The sequence below is a fragment of the Crinia signifera genome, chromosome 5 (assembly GCF_055691185.1).
Source record: "Crinia signifera chromosome 5, ASM5569118v1, whole genome shotgun sequence".
NCBI classification, from domain to species: Eukaryota; Metazoa; Chordata; class Amphibia; order Anura; family Myobatrachidae; genus Crinia; species Crinia signifera.
Window position 1 is genome coordinate 212,171,500 of NC_139221.1, and position 14,127 is coordinate 212,185,626.

Sequence of the window (14,127 nt, forward strand, 5' to 3'; positions counted from 1 at the left end):
CCTTGGTAAATGAGCCACAAAGCCCACATAAGTATATACATCATTTGGTAATGCAAATCCCCATGATGCCATGAACGGTTGTCATTTCCTTCTAGCTACTGTACGCAGGAAGGCGTAGAGCCCTACAGTATTCTTGGAAATATAACAGACATGTTTCTTTAGCTATAACATTTTCTGGGTGGTTTGTGCTGCGCTCTACCTTTACTTGATTTGCATAATTATGTGGAAGCTACACAGTATAAATCTCATGCACTAAATTTATTCAAAAACAGTGATTCACAATAATTGCGTGTATATACAGATTGATAAGTTGCAACTAAATTACAAATAATGAACCTGAAAATACGAATAAAAATGCAAATAAAAGTGTGTAGCAATAAAGTCCTGTTGATCTAGGTACTGATATAACAGTGCCGGTTAAGGGAAAGATCTTAAGTACTCAATCAATAGCTGAAGCGGCGTCCCGCTTTTAATGGTTCTACGGTGTCCTACTTTGGGAACAAACTTCAGGTACCTCTTTACTTTCAGTTTTCTGGATCGGGTACTTGTGGGTATTGGTGTACTGTGTGGGTCCCGGACTCTTTGGGCTGCGTGTGCCGTCTGTCTGCTACGGGGAGCTGCGTGAATCACATAGCCCACCGCTGCTCCTTGTCTACAGTAGTTACTGAGATCACCGCTTCGGGTTTTGTAATTACACGTCACGGTAACTGTTCAACACCTTACAGGTCCCATAGTTCATTCTGCCACTTCCCCTTCTCCGTACTCACCTCTACTCTGGACTTCCTGCTTGGCGATCTCCCTCCGTTCATCGTACAGTATGTGCACACACTGTTTGCCACTGCCGTGCAGTTCTCTGTATCTGTTTCCAAAGTACGTCAGGTTGATGGATCAGTGTTACAGGGGTATTCTCTCCAACGCGTTTCGGCGTAAAGCCTTCTTCTAGGGAGCTATAACATAAAATTTTTAACATTTGAGGGTGACCTAGTACATCAAACTGAAATTTTGGCCAAACCACAGACTAATCCACAAAAGTACCGATAAAGGACTGCACATTATTGTGGTGTTGCTCTTGCACCACCTTATTTCTATTGGAACATAACTGGGGAACATAACATACTGTAACATTAATCACTCAGGGCCAGATGCTCTAAGCGTCAAAAAGTGATAAAATGGAGAGTGATAACCAACCAATCAGCTTCTGTCTGACATTTTTCAAACACAGTCTGTGACATAGCAAGTCGGAGCTGATTGGCTGGCTGTTTATCACTATCCATTTTATCACTTTTGAAGCTTAGTACATCTGGCCCCTACTTCATTGCCTACATCACCAAGAACAATAGGTAATTACGTTGGCAAGATCTCAGAATCTAAAGAGGCTAAAATTAAATAGATGGTATTTTTGGAATCAACAGTGCAGAAATAGCCAGAAGCAGGTCTAAAATTTCAGATACCTGATGAAAATATCCCCCCCCCCCCCCCCCCAGTGTAATTGTTAGTGTTTTTTTCTCCAAACTAACTAAAAAATAACAATGAGCGGCAGAAATAGCATTGTATATATTTGGCATTAGACCAGTATGAATCAGTTCTCTTGTAAGGAACATAAAATCAATGCGATGTTTCCATTAGATATGATATAAAACTTAGAGTATTTAATATAAATATAAAAAAGATCACATTTAAAAAACAACGATAGTAAAATAGAAATGTACCAGATTAATGGGAGAGCAGATGCCGGTGGTGTTAGCAGATTAGCTCAAATGTACCCTATGGTTATGGCTCCTAGGCATTACAGTTAGGATTATAAAAAAGGTCAATGTATATAAAATAAACAATGAAAAATATTAAATTATTAAAAAGTTCAGTGAAGTGGATCCAAAGATGGAGCCTCAGGTGGTGTAGCAGAGTAGTCTGGATGTACCCTGCTATGGCTCATTTTGGTAGGTGATTCAAGTAGTCCACAAATTGGTCAAAGGTAGCACAGTGTCAGAGTGCCATTGTCCTTACCCATGTCAATTCCAGTGCGTTTCAAGACTTGGGGGTCTCTTATTCAGGGTTAGATCAAAAGATAACAAAAAAAGTGTAATGCTAAAATCAAACACAAATTCCTAAATTAATTTATACATACATACTTACTTTTTATCTCTCTAGGTAAGGACATTCTCCCTCTATTCATGTATCTAAAAATAAAGATTATTTTGTGTTAGCTAGCCTCAACTTGCTAAAATAAGTAAACCTTTAGTGTATTTGACTAGCCTTTTATGACACTTGATCTTTGATAAAGCCGCCGATAGACGTAGGCGGGGAAACGCGTCAGTTCTGCATACCCCTATCCATCCAAAGCCGGCCGGCACGTAGGAGTCTGACTTGAACCTGGACTAATATCTTTCTAAAAACAAGGTACTCTGGCATTAATCGGCTCATTACAGCCAACACTTCAGCACTATCCTCTGAATTGGATACATTGTTTCTAACATGTTGTAAGTGACTGAATACAGTGGACAATACATTGGCTTTTATACCAGAGACAAGGAAACCCCCCTGATTCCTAATTTTTCAGCCTGCTTTTTCAAGTCTATTTTAAATTTATTTTTATTTTTTAATAATATTGTTGTTGTATCGGCCGGTACATTTAAATTATATTTATATCTATTGTTCCTTATATGTATGTCCTATTAATCAATTAATATAAATGTTTTATTAACCATATTTCATTTGACTGGCTCTTATCATTAATATATATTTTATTTATTCATATATATTTTTTTCTGAATATTACACATACCGGTTCCCATCACTACTTCTATTGTATCTTTCTTGCCTTTTATGAACTGTTTAAGTACCATAACACAGGCAGTGTGTGCAAGCTGAAATTGTCCATTGAGAAGGGTGATTTCAAACTTTGGGGTATCCTAATAGCCATGGTAATTTTTGCATGTAAAAAACTTTAATTGAAATTTTTGCCCGATGGTCATTTTTGGGCTATCCTATTATAGTCTATGTGAAAAATTACCTGCAGACCTATGTGTTTTTGTGGTAGTAATCAGAGAAACAATACAATACTGAGGAGCTTGGTTTGCTTGCCTGAGGCAGGTGAACCATAATCCCCGAAAAGTGCTGACAGCCAAGCTAACAGAATAGCCACAGGTAAGTCATTTAGCTGTGGTAAATTTCCACAGGTACTGTAATTGAATTCCAACCTTTTCCATTAGCAGCTCTCATGCTATCAAAGAAGAAAGCTTTTCTCTGCCTATTGCACTTGCCTAATATGAATTAATCCAGATAAATAAGTTTAGGTCATTCCTTTACAGTCTTGGGCTGTCTCCTAACAATCTACTGCCATTTATTACCAGACGAGCATGTCAGACACTAAATAATATTGCCATTGAACCTAAAGGGGCATCAACTTCAGCTTTTCAAGTGGTCTCTAATTTTAAACCATCAGTCTGACACACAGCTTACAGTAACTCAGAATTTATGATGCAAAACATGCTAAGTGAAGGAGGTATATCTGACCAGGATGAGGGTGATAGGAGTAAGACTCATATATGGAAATAGTGACTGTATAACATGGTAACATAGTAGGTAAGGTTAAAAAAACCATCAACCGTTCATTGAGTTTAACCTGTTTTAACTGAAACACATTGGGGTAAGTTTGATATGTGATATTCTCCCCAGAATTATACGTTATTCTATATTTCGCTTAACTGGTAGTATGATTCAAGCTAGATACCTCTATTTTATGTACTATGTGGATTACTGAGAAAGCTGTGTGGTAATATCAGGCATGCCCAGGGTTGGGATAAGAAAGGTAGGGCTTGTCCAAGTCATGGGCTGAAGAGGAGATGCAGCCATGACCCTAATACAGAATAACCCCAGTTTTATGCAGTTTACGGGCCTAATACTGATTGAGTTGTGGTTTTGCGTCTCCACATAAAATTGCAATCCTTGTAGGCAAGATGCAGGGGACCACCAAGCACAGGGCCTGCCAAGAAGTGGCGGGCTGCAGTGCCCCCCCCCCCTAGTGGTCTGGACATGCCTACCTGGTCAGGAGTGCTTGGTCCCTCCCTGTAAACACTCGCTCACTGCCCCCTGCCATTGCTGCCCCACTGTTGCTGCTTAAATGACAGTTGCAGTGCATACAGCGATGCATACACAGGTCTTCTGAAATCATCAATTACCAATTTTCTGAGATCTGCAGGGCTTGCTGAATCAGGCATTTGATTAGCAACTTCACTATTTTCTAAATAATCACAATTTCTACTTGCTCAGGTTTCCAAATGCTTGAGTAATTGTGGATGGAAACTGCTCTATCATTACAGTGTCAAGATCTGAGGATACAATCCCAATCAGAAATTTTATATAATTTTTATGTTTTTGAGATATTTAGAAAAATTGAAATTAAAAAATGGAAGTATTTAGTCAAAGTAATTGCTCAGTAAGACTCCCTTCTGCCTGGTCCTAGGGCAACTTTCCTGATAGCAATGGATGCCATATGACTTGCTGTTTACTGTGTTAACGGAACAGCAGAGACAAGAAGTGGCCAGATAGAAAAATCTACACTATATTAACATATTTGCAACACCTGGTAGTTATTGAATTTAGGTGTTTTAGACCCATTGCCACAAATGCATGAAATCAATCATGTAGCCATGCAGTCACCATGTGCAAACATGAAGAGCTCAGTGACTTCAAGCATGGTATTGTGTTAGGATGCCAACTTTACAAAAAGATGGTTCATGAAAATTCATTCCTGCTGGATAAGCAGTATTATTAGAAAGTGGAAACTTTTTTAGGAACAACAGCAACTCGAAGTGGAAGACCATTTAATGTCAATGACTGATAAGGCGCATGGTGTGTAAAAGTCCATAAAGCTCTGTTGATTCCATAGCTGAAGAGTTCTGAAATTCCACTGGCATTAATGTGCAAGTGCAATAACTGTGGAGAGATCTTAATGGATGGGTTCCATGGCTGAACCAAGTCCAATGCCAAGTGTCAGCTGGTGTGGTGTAGAGCACACAGATCCTGGACTGTGGAACAGTGGAAACATGTTTGGTGGAGTCATGAATCACGCTTCTCTATTCGGCAGTTAGATGTGCAAGTCTGGGTTTGGTGGATGATGAATTTAATGTGGATTAACTTAACTGCATAGCACAGAGTCCTGACCTCAACCTCATTGAGTACCTTTGGGATGAACTGAAGCGGAGATTGCGAACCATGTCTTCTCGTCCAACATCAGTGCCTGGCCTAATAAATGCTCTACAGCAGGCATGTCCAATGTTGGCCCTCCAGATGTTGTGAAACTACACATCCCAGCATGCTTTGCAATAGTTTTAGCATTCTCTAATAGCAAAACTGTGGCAAAGCATGCTGGGATGCGTAGTTTCACAACATCTGGAGGGCCAACGTTGGACATGCCTGGTCTACAGAATGAATGGGACAAATTCACATACAGATTTCCCTATATATCTTGCTGTCACAAATTCCCATAGAAACACACGAAAATCTTGTGGAAAGCTGTCCAAGAAGAATGGAAGCAGTTATAGATGCAAAATAGGGCCAACTCCATACTTATGTATATGTATTTGAATACAATATCATTACAGTCCCTGTTAGTGTAATGGTCAGGTGTCCGATTACTTTTGTCCAAATAGTGTGTGTTGCTGGAGTTAATAAAACATCAAGTATATTCCATGCACAATGAGATAGGGAAAGGAATGACTGTTAAGGTGCATACACACAGTGAGATTCTGGCTATGTACAATATTGGCTATGTGATTTCCTTAATCTCCCCAGAGCCAAGAACCATGATTGTATTTACTTGAGATTTTGAATATGGGCAATTTTGACTATACTAGAGCATTATATTGTACAAAATATAATTAAAATTGGCCTGCTATTTTTTCTTGCGACGCCGATCCCCGGAACTGCTTCGCAAGCTGTATACACACTGTGTGATTTGTGATCACTATTGTTTCTATTTTAAATATATTGGAAGCTCAAATTGTACCATATGTATGCACCTTTATTCTTACTCTGCAGTCAGACTACACCCTGCACTATTGTGTGAGGAAAACTTTTTTTTTGAGGCTCCTGCTCTGAGTCAAACAGCATCCTTTATTTGTTATGCTTGTTATCAGAGATCTGATACTATCTCTCACATGATACTGTACCCTACTAGCTCCGGTTAATAGTTCTAGATAGCGTCTAGGTCGACAGTCTTTACATTGACACCAATAGGTTGACATGCACTGAAGGTCGACAATGGCAATGTTCAACGCATGAAAAGGTCGACATGAGTTTTTCACAATATTTTCCATTTTATGGATTTTCATTCTTTACAATTCACTTTCAAATCAATACATTTTCTTGCTAAAGTAAAAAATTTTTTAAAGAACAAATATATTTAGCTAAAATTTCAGGATTCTATAAACAGCAAGTCCAGTACCCATTAATTGCTATTTTTTAATACAGCCTACAACCTCTATGGATATTTCATCTGAATACAAGGAGATTGGCCTTTATATGTGATCCAAAACACACAAGAAAAATCATTTTCCAAAAAATGTCAGATCTTGTTTCCAGAACCGAACTTGGTTGGAGACTTCAAAGTGCAATGTTTAATCTGATTCAGACAGAGGCGATAAACACAAACCGTCCAGCAAAGAGTTATTTGTAATGAGATAAGATTCTGATGTGACAAATAAGGACAGTTCGGATAGGCAAAGGTTTGCCAACAGGATAATCAGCAGACCATAAAATGGAATGTCTTGGATTTGAACAATGCTATAGCGCAAATGCAAACAGTTACAGTATATGGACGTATAAAAATAGCAGAGCAGGTATCCACAGATTTAAAAGTATAGTACAGTAAATAAAGAACAAGTAATCAGACAAGCCAAGGTACTCAGTGGCAGAACTCTGGGAGGCAACGGAGTCATCTGCCGCCGGGCTCCTGCTCAAAAGGGGGCACCTCTTCTCCCCTGTGAGTTTGAATCAGTTTATTGAAAGCCGTTGATATCGCTTCTGTGGCTGTCTCCTCCTCCTAGCAGGAACATAGATGTCACACTCTCTTTATTCTAAACATAATATTCATAACATACATGCATACATATATTTATATAAGATGGTGTGTGTGTTGGGTAGGGGGCACCAATATTTATCTTGCCTCCGGGCAACTGGGATGAACTTACGCCACTGAAGGTACTGATACACATTATGTAGTAGGTAAGCCAGAAAAATGATCCAGGAGAATGGTTTGAAGTAAACAAAGTCAGGAGATCGGGCACACAGTACAGAGTCAGCAGGCAATAGGGGAGTCCAAATAAGCAAGGTTAACACAGCACAGATAAAGAAGGAAACAAGCACAGACGGTTACAGGATAATCAGGCAATGGCACTGAGAAGCTACTGTACATCCAGGCAAAGGACAGTAGCAGGTCTTGCTATACAGCAGTTCTGTAGCAGATGTGTGTTGTGGTAGTGGGAGGCACAGTTTCACAGCTGCTGTGCTATGCGGAACAGCAGTTCATGGTAGATGACTCCCAACATTCCACTATTCTGCAAACTAACAACTTTAAACTTCCATTGCAGTCAGTTTACAAACTGTATTTTTTGGTACCTGTGTATTATCACGGCGCCCATCGCAACGCATACCTTATTTAGTGGTATGCGATTTAATATTCACGTTAAATGACCTGGAATGTACAATTAAGTATCGCATGCCAGCAAATGGCATGCGATGCAATGCAATTTTTAATTGTACAAGCACCCTGATGGTGTTTGCAATGTTAAAGGCACCCCCATTGTTTACGTGACCCCCACTATCAACGCTAACCTGAAGCGTGGCGAGCGCAGCAGTACGCGTCCTTCGACCTTTTCATACCCCCACTATCCACGTCGGCGTGGAGTTGATCTTATATAGTGGGGTGAGCGCAGCGAGCCACCGAGCCCGAAGCGTAGCGAGCGGACGCAGATTATTTTACATGTATTCCGCATCCCCTCGCTGCGCTCGCCACACTAATTTAAATCAACTCCACGCCGACGTGGATAGTGGGGGTATGAAAAGGTCGGAGGATGCGTACCGCCACCCCTCGCTTGCGCTTGCCATGCTTCTGGTTGACGTTGATAGTGGGGGTGGCGTTGACAATGGGGGTGCATTTAACATTGTAAGCACCCATCGGTGCATCGCATGCCGCTATATTGCATACGATGCTTTGAGATGCAGTACGATGAACATCGTGGGCGCCATGATAATACACAAGTACCTCTTTTTTTCTTTTGTCCATCCTGGTGACACAGCTCAACCATGGGAAGTAGGAAGGTCCGCAGGAGCCAGGTACCTATGCTAAGTCTTTGAGAGAGGCAGGCTCCTCCATTCTGCATCCCAGCATTCCTGTTTGTTTTAGGTGCCCACCGGAGCGGGTGCTTTGCTGAGGGGCTGCTGGAAGCAGCCGTGTTTTAGAGTATCTAGGAGGAGCAGGGATCTGCAAGAAGAAAAACAGTACAAATGAATGGGCAGCCAGCGATTGGCTGAGAGCTCTCTCTGCCAATTGCTGATTGGCTGAGAGAGCTCTCAGTCAATCACTCCCTGCTCACCAGCGTCCCCCGCTCGCTGCCTCTGTGTCCACTGCCCCCCTTCTCCCCAGGAGTTGCGTATGATAAATCGCAAGCGGTTTATCACATGCAAATCTTGGCACATCAAGTGCCTAATCGTGTCAGAGCCTTCCCAGGGAGCTGCCAGGGACGTCAGGTCCAACTTGTCCTTAGGACAAGTCGGACTAAAGTAGGACAAGTCGGACTAAATGGCCTTGACTGCCATGTTACAGGTTGGGTTTGAAAGATGACAGTTAGTAGCTGATTTATGTTTCTTACGTTTAAATAATAAAAACTTACTGTAGAAATGTGGGTATGAGTCATTGGGTCGACCACACAAATGTCGACATACATTAGGTCGACTCAAAAAAAAAGTCGACAGGGTTGGAAGGTTGACACAATCATTCAGTCGACTTAGTTGGTATCTATCCAATGATCCATACCCATCGACCCAAAGCATGTCGACTTTAGTGCTGTCAACCCTATGACCCATACACGCTACCTATGAGGGCTTCAGCAATATGGCTGGGCATACTGTAAGAAAAGCAGATTTATCTGACTTATCACTAAATATGGACAGACAATATTATAGGAGTTCTCTAGCTAAATGCAAAAGAAAAGCTTTAAATATACCCTTTAATTAATTTGTCCAAATGTAGCACTTCCTATATTCTATATAAATAAAACTGCTTTATTTTGTTTTTAGATTTTTAAATGATATCTGCATCTAATTGATTCAGCAGTCATGTTATTTTTTTCTATAATTGATGTAATATTTTTTCTTACTTTAGATCATGGATTTGTGTGAACTCATTACTGATTCCAGATTTAAGACAAACAAACTTAGAGTTCAGTACAGAAAAGAGCTCCTTGAAATGTTATCATCACGGTAAGTCATTTTGATCACAATTGCAGCATATTTATCACATTACGGGCAGGATGTACTAAAGGGAAAATGCGGTAAAACCCCCGTTTTACCGCATTTTCCTATGTACTATCACCGGTTCGCCCCGTTTTCGCAGGCCAGGGTATCGCCACCCAGAGGGTGGCGATACCCTATAGAAGCCTATGGGCTTCTTTCGCCGCCCGACGTACGCCGTCCGCGCGCCGCCCCCCCCCCCCCCCCCTCCCGTCCTCCTTTAACCTCCTCCTCCCCCTGGTGTGACAGCCGGGAGGACATCCGGCTTCAGGGGGGAGGAGGAGATGCAGGGGGACGCTGGCAGCCGCCGGGAGGTGACGGAGACCCCCGCAGCCCACATCACAGGTATCGCGGGGGTCTCCGTTACCGCAGCCCGATGCTGGACGCATATGTTAGTACATATGCGGTAGCATCGCGGCGGCTGCCGTGCGAAGGGCGGGGATGTATGTTGATACATCCCGCCCTACTAGAGGTAACAATTGTAATGGAAACTGTGTCATGAATCTACTTTTCAGCCATCTCTGTATGTTCCTGTGCAAAGGAATTGGGGACATATTTACTAAAGTGAGAGTTTATCTGGAGATATTGCACATTTCGAACTATCAGATTCCACGTCTCATTTATCTAGCATCTTCTAGAAGATAATAGCAATGGGCAATTAGCATAATCAGCATAATCATCCATTGTGTGCCTAGTGTGTGGGGGAGAAATCATTCGGTAGTCGGCTACCATCATACGATTTCTCCAGCGCTCGCAGATCTGAGACACCTCTGTGGTGGTTCAGATCTGTGGGCGCCCTCTACGAGAAGTGGGGGGGAAACAGACATCCGCTGACGACGGCTAGCCGCACCCCGCACCCGGGTTCATCTGGGAATAGCCATGAGAAAGAGCAGCGTTTTCATGGGAATACCAATGAAACACTGGGAATTCACATGGGTGTATCCCCCAGCTAACCGCTCCACGCCCTCCGCCCACACTGTTGTGTGCGAGCACCTGGCAAATAATGTATTCGCTGTGGTCACTTGCATACAGTAGCTGCACATGCACATCAGTGACTATGGCCCTTATTCTGGTTCACTCGCACAGGCAAATTCCTTCTCAAATAGACAAAACCATGTACACTGCAGGTGGGTAGATGTCACTTGTGCGGTGAGAGTTAGATTTGGGTGGGGTTTAACTGCAAAGTGAGATCTATGTTGCAGTGTAAAAATAAAGCAGTCAGTATTTTGCCTGCACAGAAATAAAATAACTCACTCATCTAAATCTCTCTGCACATGTTACATATGCCCCCCCCCTTTTTAGCGTACATACTTGCTAGAGTTTTGTCCATTTGAGAAGGAATTTGCCTTTGCGAGTGAACCAGAATAAGGGCCTCTGCATATGCGCAGTCACAAAAAATTGCTCCCCTGCGTTTACTCGTGTCAATCAGAATAGCCTCCAATATTTCCACATCAATATACTTGCACTTTTAGTAAATACTCCCCATGGTCTCCAGCTAGCAAATGTACACTTTAAACATAGAAATTATTTATTAGCATAACATAATACAAAATAAGAAACGTGGTCATAATAGGGAGTGCTAACTAGCTGCTTGTTACAGTACTTCTCTAACAAGTGGTCAGTCGTGCTTCTTGTAGTAGCTGAACTCCGAGTATGTAGTCCATTATATTTCCATTATATTTCTGTGTCACCTTCTACGAAAGTCTCTATAGACATTTTCTCTGTCCCAGAATGCATCATCCATTCAACTGGTCAGGCACTACAGCTTGTCTAAAATGAAGACACTCACCTGCTACGTGCAGGTCATTATGCCCTCACAAAAGTTGCTTTCTGAGACCTATTGTATACTGAGCTTTCCAAGCTGCCCATAAATTAGTTTTTTGTAATCTTGTAGGAGAGGATCCTAAAGTCAAAGAAATAGGTGGCCGACAAATGTCACTAATCCTGCAACTACCAGATTATATTATGATGTTAAAGACACATTTTAAAATGATTTTACATTTGTGCAGTGGAGCGATCTCATCTGGACATTTCAGCTGGTATGTTCAGTGTGTATGGCCAATCTGCACACTCCTACAGTCATAGGTGTGCGCACATTGCGTGTTAGAGGTGCACAGGCACCCCCTAATGCTGTGCACACCCTTATGAGCTAGCAATACCAACAATATCTTTAACCAAAGACTTTTGCTTTTTAGAACTGTATTCCATTTAAAAAAGTGCCCATCAATCAATTATATGTGTGTTTGCATTGGTAATTGTACTCCACCATTGTCATATTACTACATACCTGCGTCATCAATATATGTGTATGACTTTATTTGCATGTGCTGTCAGTGTTACACAGAGTAATTAGAAGATACTGAATTAGGCAGGAGATTATGGTGTGGCTGAGAGACGTTTTATATTGTAGCGAGTGCCAATAGATGACAGAAGACACGCCTGATTGGCGGTGTTAGACACGCCCAATAGGTGGAGCTACTCGCACTCCTTTGACGGTGCACTCCCTAGTAAAATGTGCTGCGCACGCCTATGCCTACAGTCAGCAACATTAGCCAGATGATATTGAGTGCAGTGTTAAGAAAGACGGAATGTAGGATTGTTCTGTCCTTCAGTACAACACTCTGTGTTCTGCAGATATATCATCATGCCGTCCATGATATGATTTGGGTATGCATTGTTTCAGTGTGTACCCAGGTTTAGCATCAATTAACAGTCCATTTTTTCTAAATTCATTGATAAATTAAGATTTGTTTTCAAAGTTCTGACAAAAAGTTAATGTATCTGTGAATCATTTCTTCAATGTCTCAAGTTTATCAAGGATAATGTAGGTCGATCCTATGATGAAGAAATGTTTGTAAGATTTTTTTCTTTGAGTGATCTGATTTATAGAAACGTCAAATCTTTTCCTATTATACTCTTTTAAATGTAGTCATGTTTACCGAGGGTGCGGATGATCTCCCGATAGTCGAGATACTGACGGTCACTCTACCGAGATCGGAATCCTAACTGTTAAATGACAGTTGGGATCCAGATTTACAGGGGCTATTCTCCCCCGTGGGGTCCATGGCCCCCATAGAGGGAGAATAGAACCTGTGGCAGAGCACCGACAGTCTGGATTCCAATGTCGTATACGGACTTTCGGAATCCCGACTGTCGGCCTGGTATACCACACCCATGCACCAGAGGGCCCATTACAAAAAAGTAATTTGTCCATTAATAACAATAATCTGAGCGTATAAAAAAAATATAGCAGAAAAAAAAACTCCTGCCGTGTTGCTTATTCTGCCCTGGTTATACTCTTCATAAATGCTGTGAAGTGTTAGCATAGTCTGTATCTTTTAAGGCCCCCATACACTATGCCATTTGGGCATGATTTCAGCCGATTCGGGTGAACCGGACCGCCCGACCCAATACGCGGTCCCGTGTGCATCAGATCGTAGTCAGTAGATTTGCTAAATCTTATGTGCAGCCCGGAGCCGTATGGGGGATGCCGCCTACCAAAGAGCTGGGCGGGGGAGGGGTGCAGGGGAGGAAGCTGCTGCGGTCAGCGTGCCAGTGCGAGCAGGGGGGGAGGCTGCGCAGGGAACAATGGAGCCGGGCAGGGGAAGATGCTGCCAGGCAGAGTCGGGAGCAGAGGACTTAAAAAAAAAAAAGCCCATACAAATGAATAGGAAGCATTGATTGGCTGAGACCTCTCTCAGTCAATCAGCGATTGGCTGCCCCCGCCACTGGTGCTGCGCCGCTGGTGCTGCGCCGCTGCCTGGCAGAGTCTTCTCCTGACAGGCTCCCTGGTTCCCTGCGCCACCACCTCCTGCTCCCGCTGGCTCTCTGATGGCAGCGGCTTCCTCCCCTGCTTGGCTTCCTGCGCAGCACTCCCCTGCTCCCTCTGCCCGGCTCTCTGGCCATGGGCATCCCCTAGCCGCTCCCTGGTCCCCTCGCCAACATCCGCTGCCTGCAGCTCCCCGGGAACTGCATGTTACAAATTGCATGCAATTTTTCACATTCACAACTTGGCACATCAAGTGCCAATCGTGTGTGACCCCCTGGGGAGCTAACAGGATGATTAGGTCCTTCAGACAAGTCGCTTAATGTATGGGGGCCTTTAGTGAAAACACCCATATCTGGACTTATCACCATGTGAATAAACTCCTTAGCCCATTGGATCATTATACAGACAAGATCATTGTGACTTCACAATTCAGCGGAATGACTGTACATTTGCGACAGCAGCTAGCATTTGCAACCACAATTAGTAACAAAATTCCTGACCGCTATATACTTACTTACACTTTGATTGCAGTTGTCGCAGTTTGATTGATAGGAAGCTAGCCTTTGGGGGTGGAAACCTGTCATTTTCTGGTATCTGCTCCTGAAGAAGCTGGGTGTTTGACCCAGGGAAACGCGTTGAGCCACCCACTGTTGGACATTCCTTCTCATTGCATCACCATTGGGCTCAATTTCTACCACAGCTGACCACGCACTGTGCACTTGCACCTCCCCATCCGGACTCATTATCCGAGGCAGCGACTGGATACTTCAATCTTCCTCCAGGTTTACCATCTTTCCCACCAGAGGAACCTAATTCACCAACTGGACTCTGTGTTTTGGGACTGCCAT

The 14,127-nt window shown here is 42.7% G+C and overlaps 1 protein-coding gene across 3 annotated transcripts in view; it reads left to right on the top strand.

The window, feature by feature from the left end:
- The window catches only part of SUGCT (succinyl-CoA:glutarate-CoA transferase), an 848,669-nt gene that overhangs the window by 350,100 nt on the left and 484,442 nt on the right, over nucleotides 1-14,127 (top strand). For all 3 annotated transcript variants that reach the window (XM_083188510.1, XM_083188511.1, XM_083188512.1), the window contains one exon: nucleotides 9,383-9,480. In XM_083188510.1, the coding sequence (XP_083044636.1) occupies nucleotides 9,383-9,480 (98 nt within the window). The remainder of the gene's footprint in view (nucleotides 1-9,382; nucleotides 9,481-14,127) is intronic.